Source organism: Epinephelus moara, chromosome 16 (genome assembly GCF_006386435.1).
Source record: "Epinephelus moara isolate mb chromosome 16, YSFRI_EMoa_1.0, whole genome shotgun sequence".
Classification (NCBI taxonomy): Eukaryota; Metazoa; Chordata; class Actinopteri; order Perciformes; family Serranidae; genus Epinephelus; species Epinephelus moara.
The window spans coordinates 13,253,969-13,273,008 of record NC_065521.1 but is presented as its reverse complement, the minus strand read 5'-3'; the positions used below and the strand labels follow the sequence as shown (position 1 = coordinate 13,273,008).

At 39.9% G+C, this 19,040-nt stretch overlaps 1 protein-coding gene across 1 annotated transcript; it reads left to right on the top strand.

Moving 5' to 3' along the window:
• The first annotated feature begins 14,968 nt into the window (after positions 1–14,968).
• LOC126402439 (twist-related protein 2-like) lies at positions 14,969–18,821 on the top strand. The gene is made up of 2 exons (XM_050064422.1): positions 14,969–17,182; positions 18,206–18,821. The coding sequence occupies exon 1, from the start codon at positions 15,387–15,389 to the stop codon at positions 16,032–16,034; it is 648 nt and encodes a 215-aa protein (XP_049920379.1). The 5' UTR covers positions 14,969–15,386; the 3' UTR covers positions 16,035–17,182; positions 18,206–18,821.
• Positions 18,822–19,040: the final 219 nt, after the last annotated feature.

Here is a 19,040-nt window from a genome sequence, read left to right as displayed (position 1 = left end):
ACATAAAAAAACACATGCCTGCCTGTTGGTTTTATCCAACAGCAACATCGTATAGTTTATTGTGGTATTGTACACACAGTGAAATCACATGCGCTGATATCTCCTGTCTCCCACAGGGGGAACATTCATCACTTCCTTCACTGTTATTAGGGTTCTCACATATGTTTACCCATTGATTTTGAGCTACCTATTGAACTTCTCCATAACTTTTCCATGATATTTATCCAATTTCCACAACTTTATTTATGTAGTTTAAAATAGGTAGGCCTTTATAGCATTCATAGGCTTGGGTGGATTATGAGACAATGTGCCCCTGGGCACAGATATGCACAAGGCCCCACCACCTCTTCTACACAGGAGCAAAACACAGAGACTTAGTGGTTGTTTAGCATCTTTTTGTAGTTGTTTTGTGTCTCTTCGTGGTCATTTGGAGTCTCTTTGTAGTTGCTTTGTGTAACCTTTTCGTCATTTGGCATCCTCAAAATAACTTTCAATGGTCGTTTTGAGTCTCTTTGTAGTTGTTTTGTTTAGCCTTTTCATCTTCATTTTCTTTCTCTTTGTGGTCATTTTGAGGTTTTTCGTAGTTGTTTTGAATCCATTTATGGTCATTTTGAGTGTCTTTGTAGTGTCTGTCTGTGTACATTTTAAGTATCTTTGTAGTTTTTTGTGTCTGTGTATATTTTGAGTATCTTTGTAGTTGGTTTGTGTAACTTTTTCATCACTTTCTGTCTCTTTGTGGGCATTTTCAGTATATTTCTAGTTGTTTTGAATCTTTTGCTGTCACTGTGCATCTCTAGTTGTTTTGATTCGTTCTTTTGTCATTTTCGGCTGAGGAATCAAGGTCACCTACCAACAAATGTCAGTAGAGAAAAAACCCCTAAAGCATTTAAGTGACAGTGAAGGCTGTTTTCTATAATTAGTCACCCAGCCGTTTGAACGTGGTGGCTACAACTGTTTCCAAAATAACACAAAACTGCAGGTACTGTATTCTATGACCTTGTTTGACAAAAACATAACACACAGGACCTCATGAGTACATTGAAATAGATGCATGTCTGTGAGTTGTGTTTTAGAAAACAAACACTGGACTTTGAGACAAGGACATCAGGAAGGACATGTGATGGCCACAGAGCCTGGGAAAGAAGCCAGCGTGGCATTGTATTTAAAACAAATTCAAACGATCGTATTATTAATAGAGCAGGTCTGACCTTGAAAATAGCAGTTGACAAAACAATCTCAACTCAAAGTCCACTTACTTATTTGTTCTGGAGTTTTTACTACTGTAATATTGGTTTGACAGCTCCAGAAAAAGCGAGTAAGTGAACCTTGAGTCAAGATTGTTTTCCTCATATTTAAAACTGATGTTTAGACAAAAAGAGAGATAACACAGGACTTTACAAATGAATCAATCCATCACTGAAAAAAACACATTGAATAAAATGTATTTGTAAGCAATTCACTGACACGCTTATTAGCTGAATTAAACAATACAAATGGAGCAACTGATTGATTTTTTTTTAGTCAGAGTTTAGTTAGAAATTAAACAGAAAGATAATTGTATTACGCAGTATGATGTTTTGATTCAAATTTTGATTGAGGTTTGTTTGTATTAGGGGTTTTGTGTGTGTGTGTGTGTGTGTGTTTGTTTTTGTTTTCAAAAATAAAAAAAATGGCTGAAAATATACATGAACATAAATCAACATATTATTAGCAAAGATAATTCATCCCATTAATTTAAAAAAGATCATAAAAAACTTTTCTGTTCAGAGTATATAACATTAATGAGAGGCTAGCCATACAGATCCTTGTACACTGTGTAGCACCTGGCGAGATATTTAAACATATTGTCCAGTTGGCTTCAACAACCTCCACCTCAGAAACAGCCAGCAAAAGTGCAGAGGGTGAAGCTAACACACCTAGCCATGCTACAACTGCTGCTGACTTAACAGCTACAGGCAAGCGCAAACGAGAAAAGAGCCAAAAATATTCAGAGGATTATTATTAACTCTATTATTAAGTTTTATGGAGTCTCTGCTCTGTCTCTTTCAGCTATGGGGTCCAAGGCCTGAAAAACGTTGAAGACCCTGGATTTTGTTATCTTAATGTGGATCTTAAAATGTAGGTTTCTTTTTTGGATACAAAAACCATTATTTTAGTTTTATCTTTGTTTGACTGAAAAATTTTAATTAATTTATTTAATGCACCAACTCAGTGCTTGTATGGGACCACAGCCACCTGGTGATGTTTTTATATAAATATCTGTGTGTCATCTGCATAATAATCCATCCATCTTCTAACTGCTTATCCTCCTATCCCAGCTGACATTGGGCAAGAGGCAGGGTACACCCTGGACAGGTGTCAGACTATCTCAGGGCTGACACATAGAGACAGACAACTATTCACACTCACAGTCACACCTACGGTCACTTTAGAGTCACCAATTAACCTATCCCCAATCTGCATGTCTTTGGACTGTGGGGGGAAGTCGGAGTACCTGGAGAAAACCCACGGTGACACAGGGAGAACATGCAAACTCACAGAAGGGCTCACACACCCGGGATCGCACCAGGAACCCTCTTGCTGTGAGGTGCTAACCACCACACCACCGTGCCGTCCATCACTGCTTATCAAAATAAAAAATAAAAATAAAGCGTGTTGGAGGTCATGGAGTTGAAATTCAAAGTTAGTGTCCTCCTGTAATCTAGTTATTGAGCCTAAATAAAGGAATGTGGCAATGATCGGAGTGTGTGGATGCTTTTCACTTTTTTTTTTAATTAAAAGAGTTTAAATTCTTAATTTTTCTTTTTTAGTTTAAAGAGGAAGCATCGGTTAATCAGTTGTGGTCAGTTTCTGGGCCTGTGAGCCTTTTTACCTCTCCTGTGAGTGCAAGAACAGCTCACCACATCATCAAGGAACAGGAACATGGAGAGCCAGAACCATGTAAACATCGCCATCACTGGGTCATTGTGGACACCAGATGCAAGCAGAGTCACAACATTTCCTCAATAGGAAATTAATGGTTTTACATGATATTGAGGCCATTCAATGCCAATCATGAGATCATGAGAATCTGTCTACAAGTATGGTAATGTTTATATGTCTCTCTTACCCATGAGTGACTCAGCAGTTTATGTGCTGTAATAAAACAACATGTGGTTTATTTGCTTGCTTTGCTTTGCATGTTTTTTTAGGCATATTTTAGAGACCTTTGGAAGATCTAATAATGGCAATTCTCATAATTTATTATAGTTTAATAACAACTCTAACATTTTTTTTTAATTTTGTATTGTCATGTGTATTATAAATAATTATTTCCTTAAAGTAGATGGCTTAAGTTTAGACTTAGGTTTTCAACCTGTATAAATCTTCTTGGGTTGCTTATTCATCGACCACCAGGTGGCACTTAAATCTGCCACTACATAAAGCCCCCGTCACTTTGTATGCACCACATACTGTATGGTTATCAAGTTATGTGTGTCCCTTTGCTAATGATTTTGCTCTACTGTGTGCTGCTGCTATTGTTTTTTGAAATTCTTAAGAACATTTATATCCTTAAGATGATTGTCCAGAAATTATTATTTCAGGAAATGAAAAGAAATTGTTAGTGATACTTAAATATGAAAAGTGGGCTGTATCACAACAAAAACAGAGGGGATAAAATGTACTGTACCATTAAAACTGATGATATTACAGAGCAGTGCAAAGAAAAAATACAATTATGCAGTCTCCTAAAGATTGTTATAAACTAAATATCACTGATGATACACAGAAACGTTCTAACAATATCTCCCATTTGACAGAAAGAAATTCAGCATGTCAAATATGTGCCACAACAGCAGAGGAGCCTCCATTGTCAGCAGTTAAATAATGGCTTAGGAAAAAAAAACAGAGAAAGGGGTGTTTCCGAGCCCACAGACAAAAGACAGAATACCAACATTAGAGACAGAAGCTGCACATATGGCATATGGCCCAAACTACCTACTCATAAGCAAGGGTGTGACAACACAAACAAAGCTGTCAAACTGGATGAAGAAAAAGATTAAATCAAAGTGCGTGCCTCATGTACAGTAACATCACACTGAGGTGAGGTAATCTTGCCAAAGCTTGAACAAAAAAGAAAATACAAATCAAACGAAAAAAGCAACCTCTGTTTCCTTGCTCGGTCCCTGAAATCACACTTGGTAAATCGAAATTGCGAACACCTGCCAGAGGCATGTATGAGGGCACGGTCACACATGAGCAAATCAACACCAGTGAATATTCACCTTGCGTTCACATCCATTCAACATGAACAGAGGGGGGAATAAATCATTTGCTTCCAGTGGCAAGCAAATTCACATCTCCACATCACATGGAGTTCAACTTTGGTGAAATTTGACCGGTGAAGTCGTATCCTCAACCAATAACATATGGCATATGTGTGGAGGAGATGTTGTGTAACCATCTGGGTGATATTGGCCATGAAAAATACAAAGTGCCCCACATGAAAGATGCTGCCTGGCTGGCAGTGAGTCAAGAGACAGGCATGGAATGTAGGGAAATGGAGAATGTACCATTAACATAGCAATATTTCTTAACAAGCTAGCTCACATTCAGCATGAATATCGCCTCGGCAGGCACCTGCAGGTACTCAAGTGTGAGCGCTAATCTGTGACTAGAGGGGTTGTCCATTAAAACACCATCATCTCATCAAACCAAAAGGTGGACCAGAACAAGAAACTAAGGGGAAAATACTGTCCATGCAATCAGGAACATGTTAGAAATGGATCTGCCCAATAGACATACAAATGTCTGTGGTCTATCTTCTCCTGGTGGCAGCTGTTTACAAATTAACCCTTAAATGCCCTGGCACAAAACTAGAGGGTTATGTTGAACAAAGGTAAATGCTGCCAGAGCTGCTCGTGACTGTAGCAGGAACAGGAAATGCATGCTGGAATTTGCCCTTGAAGTTCAGGCTTCAACAGAAGTTAATGGGAGAAAAAAGTATAGTTTATATTCTGCAAATGTACTGTGACCATGCTTTCACCTGAAGAAAAAAAACAGTTGAGACCTCATACTGCTGTAATGAATGCATATACGTAAAGTAGGAAAGAATGAGCATGGCGTGTTTACATATTAGCCCATGTGAAATTCAACTAAAGCTATTTATTGCTTGTTAGCGTGAGTGACTATTATTGAGGACATGTGAGCAAGGTCAAGTGAAGATAAGATAAGATGAAAGATAGTCATGTTCCACAGCACTGTTAGGTAAGTATGGTGATCTCTGTTATCCTTAGTGTGTTCGAATAATCTTTCAAGTATTTTTGGTTTTGTAGCTATCTCAATCTGGGGAACCCCTCCTATTGGTCTTCCCTGGGCCATGTCAAATACTTCAGGAGATCCAGTGTAGCCAAGACTTACTCTTCACTATGCTGGTCATTTTGGCTAATCTCTATAAACAGATATCTGCATATATTTTCTAAAAAGCTCACACAGAGCTAAATCCTTGTTGGACAATAGCCGATGTTGTCTACAGATTCAGCATACATATGCAAATATCTGATTATAGATATTAGTGCTATTCCAAATGAACCAAACCGTTTGCAAATGTTGTCTTCAGTTTCTCTCTTTGGTATTTACTGTAAAGTGCAGCCACCATGTGCAGGTTACTGGAAGCCGTATCTTCTGTGACAGCCCGGTTCTTAAACAACAAACTTAGTACCTGATCATCAACATTGTGAGTGTGAACAGAAAAACATTTACTGTAAATATCACAAGTGTAAAGCTGCCTACCATCATCAAATTTACTTTTCATCAATGATTTTAGTTGCAACTCCTTGGGATTTCGTAGACATGCATAGGTGAACATTTTATTTTTGCTTTCTTCCTTGAGCTGAGGGTTCACATGACCAAATCATTTGTTGAGAGACCTGGCATTTGAAAGATTGACAGGCAGACCGACAGAGACATAACTAACGTGTTTAATGTTTTTGACCGACAGTTTTTGTTGACGATAGTTTAGGAATGTTGGAGTTCCAGTTTTGTGCTTTTTTTTGGAGGGTTCAGACCACTTATAGTAAGGTCTGACAGGCTATTGTCAGAAGGAAAAGGAAAAGCATGCAACATTTGTTCAAACAACTTCATGCTGGAAGTTGGAAGAAACCCACAAAAATGTAGACACATTATTTTCTAGGAGGATAAGAGAGGTATAGGTATAGATAAGTTTATGTAATTGTAGTGTGAAAACAAAACTGTATACAGTGTAATGAAAAAATCAAACCTTGGTTTGGATCTTGATTTGGACTATCAGTGTGCTTGCTGGGTGACGCAATAAATCATTTTATTTTTTTATTTTTTTAATGTTAAGATACAATAATGCTTACTATAGCCATACCCAATAATGACGTCATCAGTGGCATAAGGTAGTTGTGACGGACCCCAGTGCACATTATTATGACGGGCCCTAGTGCGTGCTATTGTGTACATATCATCTTGTCACATGGTCAGAGACTTGACACTGGATAACATCAACATACATATTACCCAGCAACCATCACTGTATATCTATATATAACAACAAATACTAAAGAAAATAAGAAATTGCTAATTTAATTTGACAATGGTTTATTATAATATTCTAGAAATAAGCATATAATTTATAGATGCTATAACTATTTTACAAAGAAACAAAAACATGACGAAGATGGGTTTGCCTTTATCAAGGGCATATAAAGCAAATGCCACTGTTTTTGATTTGATGAGAGTTCTTCTTTGAAAACAGGCACAATTCCAAGTTGGCAGTCACTCATAAGGCCCAATTCTTCACCCAACACATTGTTGGAGGGCTCACTTTCTCGATGGAGGTTCACGTAGATCCAGGCAGACCTAAAATTCCCTTTTAACTTATGTTAGGCTGGTTTGGCAGAGGTCTGCTGGTAAAAAGTGCTAACAGTAACTAATGTGTAGCTAACACTTGGTTTACATGGAAAAACAACAGCAGAGAGAAACTTACTTTTGGCCTTTCCAGGTGAACTTGTTGAAGCCATTACCAAAGATGTTCGAAGGGCTTTTTCACACATGAAAGTCCGAACCAAGGTTCACATTTTTGTGACTTTACATACATTTTATACAGTTAGTTTTGGTTTCACATTGCAATTATGTGAGCGCACATGCCTGTATGTCCTGTCATCATCACCTACATGAGCTGCGTCTTGACATTGATTGAATTGTAGACGGGCTCTCCTGTCCTTTTGTGTCTCATATTTTCACTCCGACCTTATCACATATCAACGTTTGGTCACTGAATTTCCACGCTGAGATACGACGCACAAGGTACCCTGGGTGCATTGATTATTAATGTTCTGGGATGCCATCTCAGCTTCAGCCTGTTACATGCAATGTCTGTTTTCAAAATAGATTTACAATTAATATACAGTTTGCATATAGTCTGTTTCAAAATAAACGCACTACGTCGGTACAACAACAACTCAACAACAAATGCATGTGGTTATATTTTGCCAACACATGCACGTGGTTGGGTTTAGGAAAAAACAACTGTGTTTGACTTTACAATCTTACAGGAGGCAAACACCAGCCTCCCGGTTGAAAGTTGGTGGTTGTTGGACCCATGCACCACTCCTCCCACCCGCTTGAACTCCCGCCGCCTTAACTTAGGTTGTTGTCCCGCTGTGTTTCCCCCGACACCATGCATCATGCCGACGTGAAAGGTCAGCTTTTTTCGTGTCTGATGCTGGAAGTTATTGCCCAAACGCCGGATTTTGACGACTTCAGGGTGAGACAGGGTTGACAAGAAATAAACTGAGCCATGGTTCAATTTGATCCAGACCGAGACCATGTCTTTTTATTGGACCAAGGTTCAGCTTTTTGTTCCAGACCATCGTTTAAAGCACACTTGTAATTTTGGTTCACATCAAACTGGAAAGTCTAAAATTCAGGACAAAACGAGGTAGGTGCCCTGACTCTGTCTAAACCAATCCGACCCTGCAACAAATGCTACCTATGGGATATGTACATAGACTGCGGATTTTAGATAGACAATCAGCCATAACTGTTCAAATGGACGACAATAGCTGTTTTATGGAAAATGAGTTTCACTCATATAAAATGAGAAAATTTTACCAGGTACTGTACAACATCCTCTAACCTACTTGTTTATATAGTGGATCCTCTTTATTTGTGCGTCTGTGTAAATGCACGCCACATTGTAAACCCATGAATTTTCAAGCATGTGTGTGTGCCGTGTGTGTATATATAAGCTCCACATGTGATAACATTCTCCCATTTCTCTTGGTGGAAATATTTATGCTAAGTCCTCATTTAGGCATGCAGTTCAAACAGACAGGGTCCGGTGTTCTTTCCCCTTTTTCCAAACGCAGTCAGCCTCCGGGGGGCCTTCCCGGACAAGACGAAGCATTGTGAGCGTGGCCTGCCCCTCCCCTCTTCTCTGCCCCGATATATGTGTGTTTATATCAAAACCTGATATCCATTTTCCATCCCTCACTCCTGTAGCTTGGGGGTATTTATTTTTAGCGAGCAAGGAGCAGTTCCAAGAGAGCTGTGATATGTAAATAATTGTGATCCGTCACAGGTGTCCCATCGCCCACAGAGAAGACACACGGTCTGATGATGGTTAAAGAGAAGAAGATGAAAAGGAATCAATGAGTCTGGCAGCAGTCTGTGCTCAGATATATTTATAGACACTAATTTCCACAACTACTCAAAGCATGGCATGAGAGCATAACTGTTACTTAAACTCAGGCTGTGTAATGTAAATATTTCTGGTCATTCAACACCAGACTGATTGTGTTAATATTAATTTGGTTATTGTGTGACTGCATGCCTGGTTTTGTCATATAAAGTTTTAGCATTACTCATTAGCTGCTGATATAGCGGATCCATTGTTTTAAGTTTATTTCTCAACCATGTAGTACCCTGTGGAGCTCTTTGAAATCAATAAAGTTAAGTTGATATTCAACTTAATCACCAAAACGCATGTATCCCTGTGGCTTACCCAACATGTTACGCAGAAAAACCTTGCACACTGAGACTGATGCATTTCATGGTTCTATTGGTTGCGAAATTCTTAATACAAGACAACATGGGAAGATACTTTTGCTCCCTCGCCTTTCTCCACTGGAGATACCTCCCTATCTGTCACCACTCTCTGGTCGCATTTTGCATTGGCACCGCGGCTGAAGAGGCTGAGCTGTCCTCCCTCTCTGTCTCCACACTGTCACTCTGTCTGTGGTACACATCCTCCTCCTCCTCGTCATCATCATCCACGTAGATATGTCTATCTGCCCTGTTGAAAGTAAGCTTCCCAAATTACGAAATAATAATTTGTGCCTGTTCCTCTCTCTTGTTGCAAATGTATGTATTTCGCAGGTTACACCACATTTTCTTTTCTGCTTTTTGATCAAGAAGCTCTTTAAAGGCTTTTAATGGATGCAAAAAAACGCAGAAAACTGAACTTGTTCCAAAAGTTTTAATGATGGATGAAAGTTCTGGAGTCATTCATATTTAGTTTTAAACATGCAACAATTTCAGAAGGCTCTCAAAATCTTAAAAATGTGAGGAATCACTGAAGATGTGAGGAACCTATTTGTAGAGATTATTATCTTTCCATATATGCAATCACATTTTTAGGGGTATGGGATTGGGCTCAGGTAGTATCTGTTTTTTCATACCTTCCTGGAATTTTGCCAAGGTTTAGGGTATATGGCAGTATTTGTGTGCGGCGTGCACTACCAAGGAGTTCAGAACTATTATATACTAATATTTCCCAAAGCTTTCTCAGTGTTTACAGTATTATAAATACACAATAGGAACTCACAAAATGTAAAGAAAGACATACTTTCACAGCACATGTTTTGAATTAAAGTTTTCCTCTTTTACCAAACTAAGACTAGCTCAATTGCCTTGTTAGCACACATTAAAACACACTTAATGCAAACTCGACTGAAACGAAATAAAACTCCACAATATCGTCTTGGTTAGTCTTGTTAGGTCTTTAGTTAGTTGGTCCACTGTTCTAACAATCACCAACCCTGGTTTGGTCGAAATAAACCCTTAATGCATTGACTTGCGGTGAAATAAGGTGTTTAAAAATTTAAGGTGTGCTGATGGATTCACGTCATCAACTCATGTATTGAGTAACATAATAAGTTAACGTACCACCTTAAAAGTTGCCGACAGTCAGCTTGGTGAATTAAGTTATTTTTTCCCAGACTACAGCTGCTGAGAGAGGCAGCAAAAAATCCTGCTATTTTATAGTTACAGACCACTAACAAAACGCTCCAGGTTACATGAGCTTAAAAACCAGCCACAACTCAGCCCTGAGCAGAGTGAAAGAATGAATCGATAAATGGACTGCAGTGTTCAGAGCTCCACCTTTTAGTACCAGATCTGTGTGCTAGGTACCCCAACAGAAGTGGAACCAAAAATGGGGACGTACAGGACAGTTCCAACAGTACCATCCACAACTTTTCACAGTGGAAACGGACAAAAAGCGCACTGAACTGTAGTATACCGTACTGCTTGGTGGAAACAGGGCTTAAGTTATCTCCATCACTGCCAGTCTGTTTAGCTGTCTATTTCACCAGACTGACCTCTGGTGGTGCGTGATGTGCACTACATGCAGGACATTCTCATTACAGCCTGTCCAGTAGCCTATAAGGTTTATTGAAAGATGAGTGTCTGAATTTTTGAATTGTCTGTTGGAAATCATACTGTTGGGATTCCTATATACCCTGGTATATGTCAATACTGTGATGCCACCACGCCTACTTGGAATGCTTGAAAACCCACAAACATTGTCATACACTTTAGAACTGGAAAAAATTACAAAGTTTTGAGGTGACTGGGCTCAAGTGTAGCCAGTAAATATGATGTTCACAAAAATTGAGTGGGTCATTGCTCTCAACTTTTTCTACCAACAGGAAGTAAGCTATCTTGGATCTTGTGTGTTAATTTTAATTTTATGAACACATATATGAGGCCTCTAGGATGCATAAAAACTCATAAAACTTTGCACCCGTGTTCAAGCGAGTAATTATTTTTGATTTGGTTGTGCACCTCTGCTCTTTAGCGCACCCCAAATACAAATTTTTGAAATGTCACAAAAATTGATGCACACATCAAAACCTATGAATACTGCAAAAATGTACAGTGATTGGGATCATGTGAGTTTACGCAGCACCACAGCGACACCTAATTTGTGGAAGGTTTTAGTTGAGGCAAAATTGCTCTAACATTACAAAATTTGGTACGCACATTGCTCTCATCATTTTGGACATATTTCTCATTGGGTGTTATTAGCTCCGCCCACTCAGAATGTGGCCATTTTAAATGTATTTGTTTATGTTTTTTTATTCAAAGTTTTTCAAACTCTTCCAAGAGGGCTAATCAGAATCATTGACCTGTACAAACTTAAGAGCTAGAACAGTGAAAAATATCAAATTTTTTAGTTTTCAAAAAACACGGTTGGAGTGGCAAAACAGGAAATTGTGATGTTTCTGCATCTACTCCGCCTCGAGTTAGTCAGAATTGTTTCAAATTTGGGTGATACAAATTTAAGAACTTAAAAATAACAAGTTTTCAAGGTTGTGAGTTTACATCAAATGCTGTTGCTGTTGCTGTGGTAACATGGCAAATTTTGATGTTCCCACATGATACAAGAAGTCTCTAACTTGATTTTTCATAGTCCAATCTGTCCCAAATTTCACATGCTGGATAAGAATCCAGGCTTGAAGATATCTACATGCCCATACTGACTCGTGGTGATAGCGCCATCTTCCAACAATGGGAAGTCAGCCTTATTTGACAAAGATCATCCGAGCTCCACGAAATTTACATGGTGTAGTCTACACTTAATAAAGCAGTGTTCCTTTTTTTTTTGACAAAAACTATGACAAAATTTTCCGTCAATTACTTTTATTCCATGACAAAAATGAGACTAGATCTTGATGATAAAAACTAAGACGAAATCTATGCTTCATTTTCGTTGACAAGACAAGATGTAAAGTATTTCTGATGTAACAAAAATGTTTGTGGTCAACTATCGAACATTGAAAGCCGAGAACAGCTGCGCTAGTAAGAATCTCCAAATGCTGCATGAGCCACAGGCTGGTAAACTTCACCAAATAGTCTGTGCCAGTTTGTTTCGCTATCTAGCAAAAATACTCACACCGGAGCAGCATTATCTGTTGGTGTAAATTGTGAGCTGTAATTCAGCAGTAAATAAACAGCCATGTGTGTGTGATTGTGGATGGTGGAGCTGTTAAATGGATTTGTGGAGTATGGTAGTTGCAGCAGTGGCTGCTAGCAACTCTGCTTGTTAGCCGCTAAATGGCAGCGGAGCAAGCAGCCATCGGCAGCTGGACGTCACACCTGATCCCCATAGAGTCTGGGCTGTCTCAGGAGGTTTGTGGTTTGATGTTGTTTGACAGGCAGTTAAGAGGCTCAGTTATCTGTGAGTGTAGCTGTGCTGTAAGTAAACAGTCTGGATTCAGCTGAGTTTCCTCTGACAGAGATTAAAATTTAGTTTTAATCACCAACTCTGTGAGAGGACACGAGTTTAAACCTCCAGACCAACATGTTGTGAGATGTGAGATGTGAGATGGATAAGTATGAGTTTACAGTTAACCTGGGTACAAATAGTTGTCTCATATTAGTTATTTGTGGTGTCAAAGTTTTTGAGAGCATTAACAGAGAAATTTTGAGCTTTTCAAAGCATGATCAGTAAGTATGCACTCGTAAATCACCGCTTGAACCTGTCAAAAACTGCAGAGAAATGCAAGTTTGTAAGTGTTCAGAAATTATTTGTATTTGTGAAAAAACTAGCCGCAATGAAAGTTTTATAAAACCTGTCACCTTGATTCTAATTTCTGATACATGAATTAGCCCAACTGGATTAGTTTAAAGATAAAAAAAAACATATACTAAACATATTAACTAAAAGTAATAAAAGTAAGCATTTTCATCTGAAGACTAAGACTAAAACTAAATTTAAAATAGGTGTCAAAATTAACACTGTTATACAGCAACATTACATATGATGAGTGTGTGTTCTCTAGCACCTCATCGGGGACACAGGAAGTTGTGTTTATTTATATATATTCATATAAATTTTGCCTGTTTTGTTTTGTCACTCTCCATGCAGGCTTACACATCTACTTAAGTCAAGTGCTACAAAGTTCAAATTTATTTCCAAATGCAGATGTCTTCATTTAATCAGACCTCTTTTGTCGTCAGTCTCTTTAGTTCACCACACAGTACACCTCATAGAAGCCATGTTACCTTTTTGCATCCAGTATTGCTGCATCAGATATGTGTGCTTGCAACAAGCACAAAGGCTGCAGATAAACACAATCCTATGACAGGAACATACAGTAGATTTACAATGGGATAGGCCTACAACTCCAGTGTGTTTGAGACACATTTGAGTGTGTCCCATTGGATTTGTACATAGAGAAGCAGAAGGAGATGATGATGAAGGAGAAGCTATCACTGGATCACTTGGGCCTCAACTGGGGCTCATGGAGACACGCGGCTATAACACATTATTGTTGTGGCAACAGAAACATACACCGTCATGGTGTTGAGTGGTGTGTGTACAAGAGAAATGGTATCATCTATGGTCACACAATAGAGGTTTCTCTTCTTCTTGTGGACTTGAGCCATCTTTAGTTGACTCACCAGAGAGATTTTCCAGTTCTGTGTCCTAACCGTGCCTCTACTTAACCGTTTTCACTCAAGTGTTTTCATCAGAGGGATGCATCTTGTCTCTAAACACACAAAACGCTAACAATAGACTCTTCTTTTGTGGGGGTGTGGCTGTGGGTAGTGCTGGAGGCTCACCCAGGAGTTTGGAAAGCAAAGTCCACGTTGGACATGGACCGAGGCTTGTTCTAGATGCAGATCAGTGGATGAAAGTAACAAATTGTCCCACAGGCATCCCTCTGATCCAGAGCACTCATTCTTTCCTTAATGCTGTGATCAGACCTCAGTGCTGCAGTGCTGACTGAATGCCAGCGCTTTCCTCCCTCCAGGTCTATACTGACAAACAACAGCCAAGTCGCTGGCAGTGAAATAAAACACACTGTCTCTGTTGTTTCACAAACAAAAAGTACCCTCTGTTGATGAGGTGTAATATTTTAAGCAATCATTTATTAAAGACATGTTTATTTTGCACAGTCATAAACAACAAAAATGTTGTTTTGTTTTGGTTATATGCCTAAGTTTGATGTCTGACTAGGGGCCATAGCTAAAGTTAAGGTAAAGGGATGAACTATTATATTTCTGTACTTATTTTTATTTACTTTTTTGAAGTATTGTGTATATCAACTTCTATTCCTCTCCAATCTCTAATAATGGAAGACCTGCCACAACTGTAACTAAGTTTTTTGAACTGTAGAAATACAAAATGAACAATTCTAACCTATGTTTTTAACCATTACTCCATCTGCGTGGAATGTTATGTGTTAAAGTATCGTCACATTTCACTATTTATAAAGCAGACAGAAGTGCCATGTGACTCTCAAACCAGAAACAAAAACATTTGTGGAGCTATGTTTTTTTCTCTTTTCTTCTCTGAACTATATTGAAAGCAAGCGATGATGGTGCTGAGTTGTGGAGAGTGCAGGCAGGGGGGACTGAGAGCCAGGCACTGAAAGGGGGATGGTAGCGACTTGCTTTGGAGGAAATCTGGAACTCATAAACTTGGGCAACTTCTGTGACAAGAAGCAAACGTCACAACGGTTCAATTTGGTTGGCTGTACGGCACACCTTTGTCTCCGCCTCATCCCTTTGATCGGACCAATCGCTTATGATATATTCTTCCTGTTGTCTTAAGCTCAGCTGTCCAAAAAAAGTCCTCTGGACCAATGAGCGAGTCAGATGGGTGGGCAGCTGAAAGTTTCATGGCTCACTCCCTTTAAAAAGTCAGATTCAGATTGCTGTTGTCTCACATGCAGCTACAGGAGCGGGACATGAGAACAGTCCCATTTGCTGATGCAGTGTGCGCTCACAGAGACTGGGAAGAGATCATTGGCGGGTTTCCACATGTGTGGATGAAGAAGCACTGTGGCAATCCAAAGCTGAGTGCTGATTACTATCCCATTTTGGCTTGGCATGATCAGACGTGACAAAATTTAAGGCTGATAACTGTTGGAGAAGAAAAACAACAGAGCAGAAGGCCGGACAAACACGCAACGTAACAGAGGGAGTTCCTGAAGACGGAGAGAAGAGAGGAAAACTGAGTGGAAGAAGCAGAGGGGGAGTTGAGAGGTACATTTACGGAAACAGAGAAGCACTTGAGATATTCAGAGGAGTGAAGGATAGAGAGCCACATAAAGGAGAGAGGAGACAGAGGAAAAACGTGGCCAAGCATGAGAGAGGAGGAGCAGTCTAATGATGACCACCCTGAGGGAGGGGTGGTTTCCAGCGAGGAGAACACAGGAAGACCACCTTCTAACGCCTGTCCTGTTGTCGTAGCAACACCAGGGGTCACCGGGCGTAAACGGCAGACAGGCTCACCTACGGAGGATCACGTTACAGCAGTAACTCCCGCTTCATCAGGACACGATGGCAAGGTCAAGCCAGGGGAGGACGTCCAGATCTACACCCTGAACGGACCCAAAAGACTCAAGAGGAGTCCTCAACATCGGCCTCCTTCCTCAGGCCCATCCCTTTCTCCTGGTTCTGGTCCTAGCCCTGGAGATCTCTCAGCCCTTGAAGACCCACACGGCCAGCGGGTGATTGCCAACATCCGGGAGCGCCAGCGGACGCAATCTCTGAACGAAGCCTTTGCATCGTTGCGTAAGATAATCCCAACGCTCCCCTCGGACAAACTGAGTAAGATCCAGACCCTTAAATTGGCGTCACGTTATATTGACTTTCTGTACCAGGTTCTGCAGAATGACGAGATGGACACTAAGCTGGCTGGGTGTAACTACCTGGCCCACGAGAGACTGAGCTATGCCTTCTCTGTCTGGAGGATGGAGGGGGCCTGGTCGACCATGTCTGCTGGTCACTAGCCCTGCCTAAAGGCAAGGTTTGTCTTTTGACTGACAGGGAAATACTCTTACTTGAGGAGTCTCACCAGTGGACTATTTAACACCTTGACTTAGATCATCTGTTTGCCTCAATGATAATGGAACGACTATCTGACCCATAAGCATTTGGACGGAGATGGTTTTTAAGCCACTATTCCTTCATAAGGTTTTCATTGTTGTCAAGCTACTTATCAGATGGAGTCATATAGTTCTGTTGTTTTGTTTGCCCAAAGCAGCTATTACTGCTCAAGTGTGCCAATGCTAGCATTAAAGACAAGAATCACAACAGGGATATAGTGCTCAGTGTATGATTCCTTGCGTTAAAGGATTTTTTTGGTACTTTGTTTACATAGCTCACAATGGAGGACAGGTGTCAGATAATATCACCTGGACATCATTTAGCATTCATTCAGTTCAACAACCTGATGGTTAAGAACAACCTGTCCTGGAGCCCTCTGACCCCTTGACTTTCACGGGTTCTGAAGCTTCACCTCTGGTTTCATCCTCATCATCACCCTTGATTTTATTACCATAACTGCCATCTTTATCATCATTACTATTGTCATCCTCATAACTATGCATATTTTGAGCCATATTTGAACTTCTTATCATTTTTATTTAACTTTATTTCTGCCTTGAGCTAGCAAGTGTGAAAAGTTTTGTATGATATAAAAAGCAACTAGAGAATGCAGAGGAGGGATTCAAGGAAACTGGAAAGACAAAATTGGATGTTTCAAGAGACATTGGACCTTTGACTTTTCCGTACCCTTTCAACTCCTACTTTTTCCAGGACTCTGACATATCATGAATCCCTGACCACCTCTGAACCCAAGCAACGGTGGAAAAAGTAGCCGCGGGCAGCCGTCGTCCTGACTAAAGTTTCTCCTAAACCGAGCCCCTTTGTTTCTTCTAGCGCCAAAAAAACTCTCCTCCTGAAATTCTTTCCTCTCATTCTGCCCCAAATTTGCTTGCGTTGCACAAAACCGTGATGCAGCTACAGCGAGCTGACGAGGAGGCGTAATGAAAACAAACGGTCTCTAAAAGCCATGAATCATGTGTGTCACCATCAAAGGGGAGGCTGATGTGGCTCCCTGCCGGGCTCCCATAAACCACTGGAAGTGATGGAGGAGGTGAGAGCTGATTTATACACACACAACTATGCACACATGCATAGGTGTAGCCATGCGCATGCACCCATGCACACAGGCACACAGGCACACACCTCCCCCATGTCTTGGGTTTGAAAAAGAGCCACTTTCTTTAAAAGTCAACATCCATAATTGCAAAATTATATGCATGCAATAAAGCAACAAAAAGTCAGTTTTGTTTTTTTTCCCTCCCATTAAGTAGAACAAATAGCAAGCAAGTGAACATCACCTGCAAGTCTTAGCTTTCATTTCATATAAACAACCAAACTCCAAAGAGATGGGGGTTGACGTGCTGTTTGTATTCGAAACATATCCATGACAAACCACTTCTTCCTTCATTGCCAATATGCATGAAGCCCAGCAACCTATCATTAGTGTCCCAGGGAGGTAGCTAATGTTTCCAGCTCCCATGTAGATTAATGAAGTCTTTTACTGAGCCCCACAGTCAGCACAGTGTGGTCTCAGAGGACTAACCTTCACTGACATGTTAGAGGACACTTGACATTTAAAAAGAATTCAGTTTTGGGCCAACAGAGAAAAGCAGCCCTGTATATTTTATATGTAAATTGTATGAGAGCCTGGTTTTAAGAATCAGGGAGATGTATTTTGAGACAGTATGACAGCTATTTATTGGTATCAGAAAAGTGATGATATGTGACAACAGAAATGACCCAAAGTGCATTTGCTAACCCCACATTGATGTCAATACTGAACCTCACTTTAATGCTCATGCATCACCTTGTATTATTACACCTAAATCAAGTTGTATTCTGATTTGGATGTTGATTTTAGCATATTATGAATTAAAAATGTGAGATTTATTTCTGTTTTTCTTCCAATGATGAAATTAATTAAAAATATTAATGTTATGTTCCTCTCATGGCACACTGGAAATATGAAATTACATCTCGTTTATGGTCAGTGCCCCACTGATGTCCTGTATTTGGGTGGTATTTGAGTATCAGTGGTTGCAGCTGTAACGTGTCTGCCTTTTTGTCTTTCCAGCTGCTGGATAAAGTGGCTGTGATCCTCCCTGTACATCTCTGCTTCATGCTACCATTACGGCCGTTCTATTCATATGGACTTTGATGCAAATGGAACTTTTTAGTTACCTCACTTTGGGACAGACATGGACTATTTAAGAATATTAAAAGGCATCTTGATCAGGATGCAGACTGACATGGAGAAGGAGGACATTTCTGGACCAACTTCACCAACAAGGACCTACCATTTATTCAAAACACAGAAAAATGCAGATGTCAACTGATAGGTCAAGTTGGACCTGTTTGTGTTCATTTGTTTTGTTTCATACTATTTCCTCCTGGATATTGTTTTAAGGAATCTTGTCACTGTAAGAGACTTACCCTGCATATAAAGCAAGACCTCAATCTCAGAAACTAATCAGTGTGTTTGTCTCTTGTATGCTGTTTACAGGCTTTGTTTTTTTAGGATCATTTACTTGAAGTATATACAGCGTGGTGCTTTACAAAAATGAGTGCCACTGATACAGAATGACTGATGATAAATAACACGAGCAGAAAAATCCCTGGAAAAACAGATGCAGTGACACATGCAGCAAATGAATCATTGTTTGTCTGAGGAATAAAACTGTCTTCAAACTATTCACGAGATTTCTGTTGTTTTGGTGAGAAGTGGATGATGAACGGTGCAAAGATTTATACTGGCACCACACCCTCTTTGTCTCCTGTCTCTCTTGTTAAACTGCCTCTCTTGTTTTCCCTTCCTTCCTCCTTCCCCCAGTCTTTTTTTAATGAGGTCTGTGTGCCTTTGCCTGGTCAGTCAGGAACAGTTAATTCCTCCAAAAAGAACACGTTAATGT

Bases quoted from the DNA above. Each gene is read 5' to 3' on its own strand.
- LOC126402439 (XM_050064422.1), top strand. From the start codon at position 15,387: ATGAGAGAGGAGGAGCAGTCTAATGATGACCACCCTGAGGGAGGGGTG.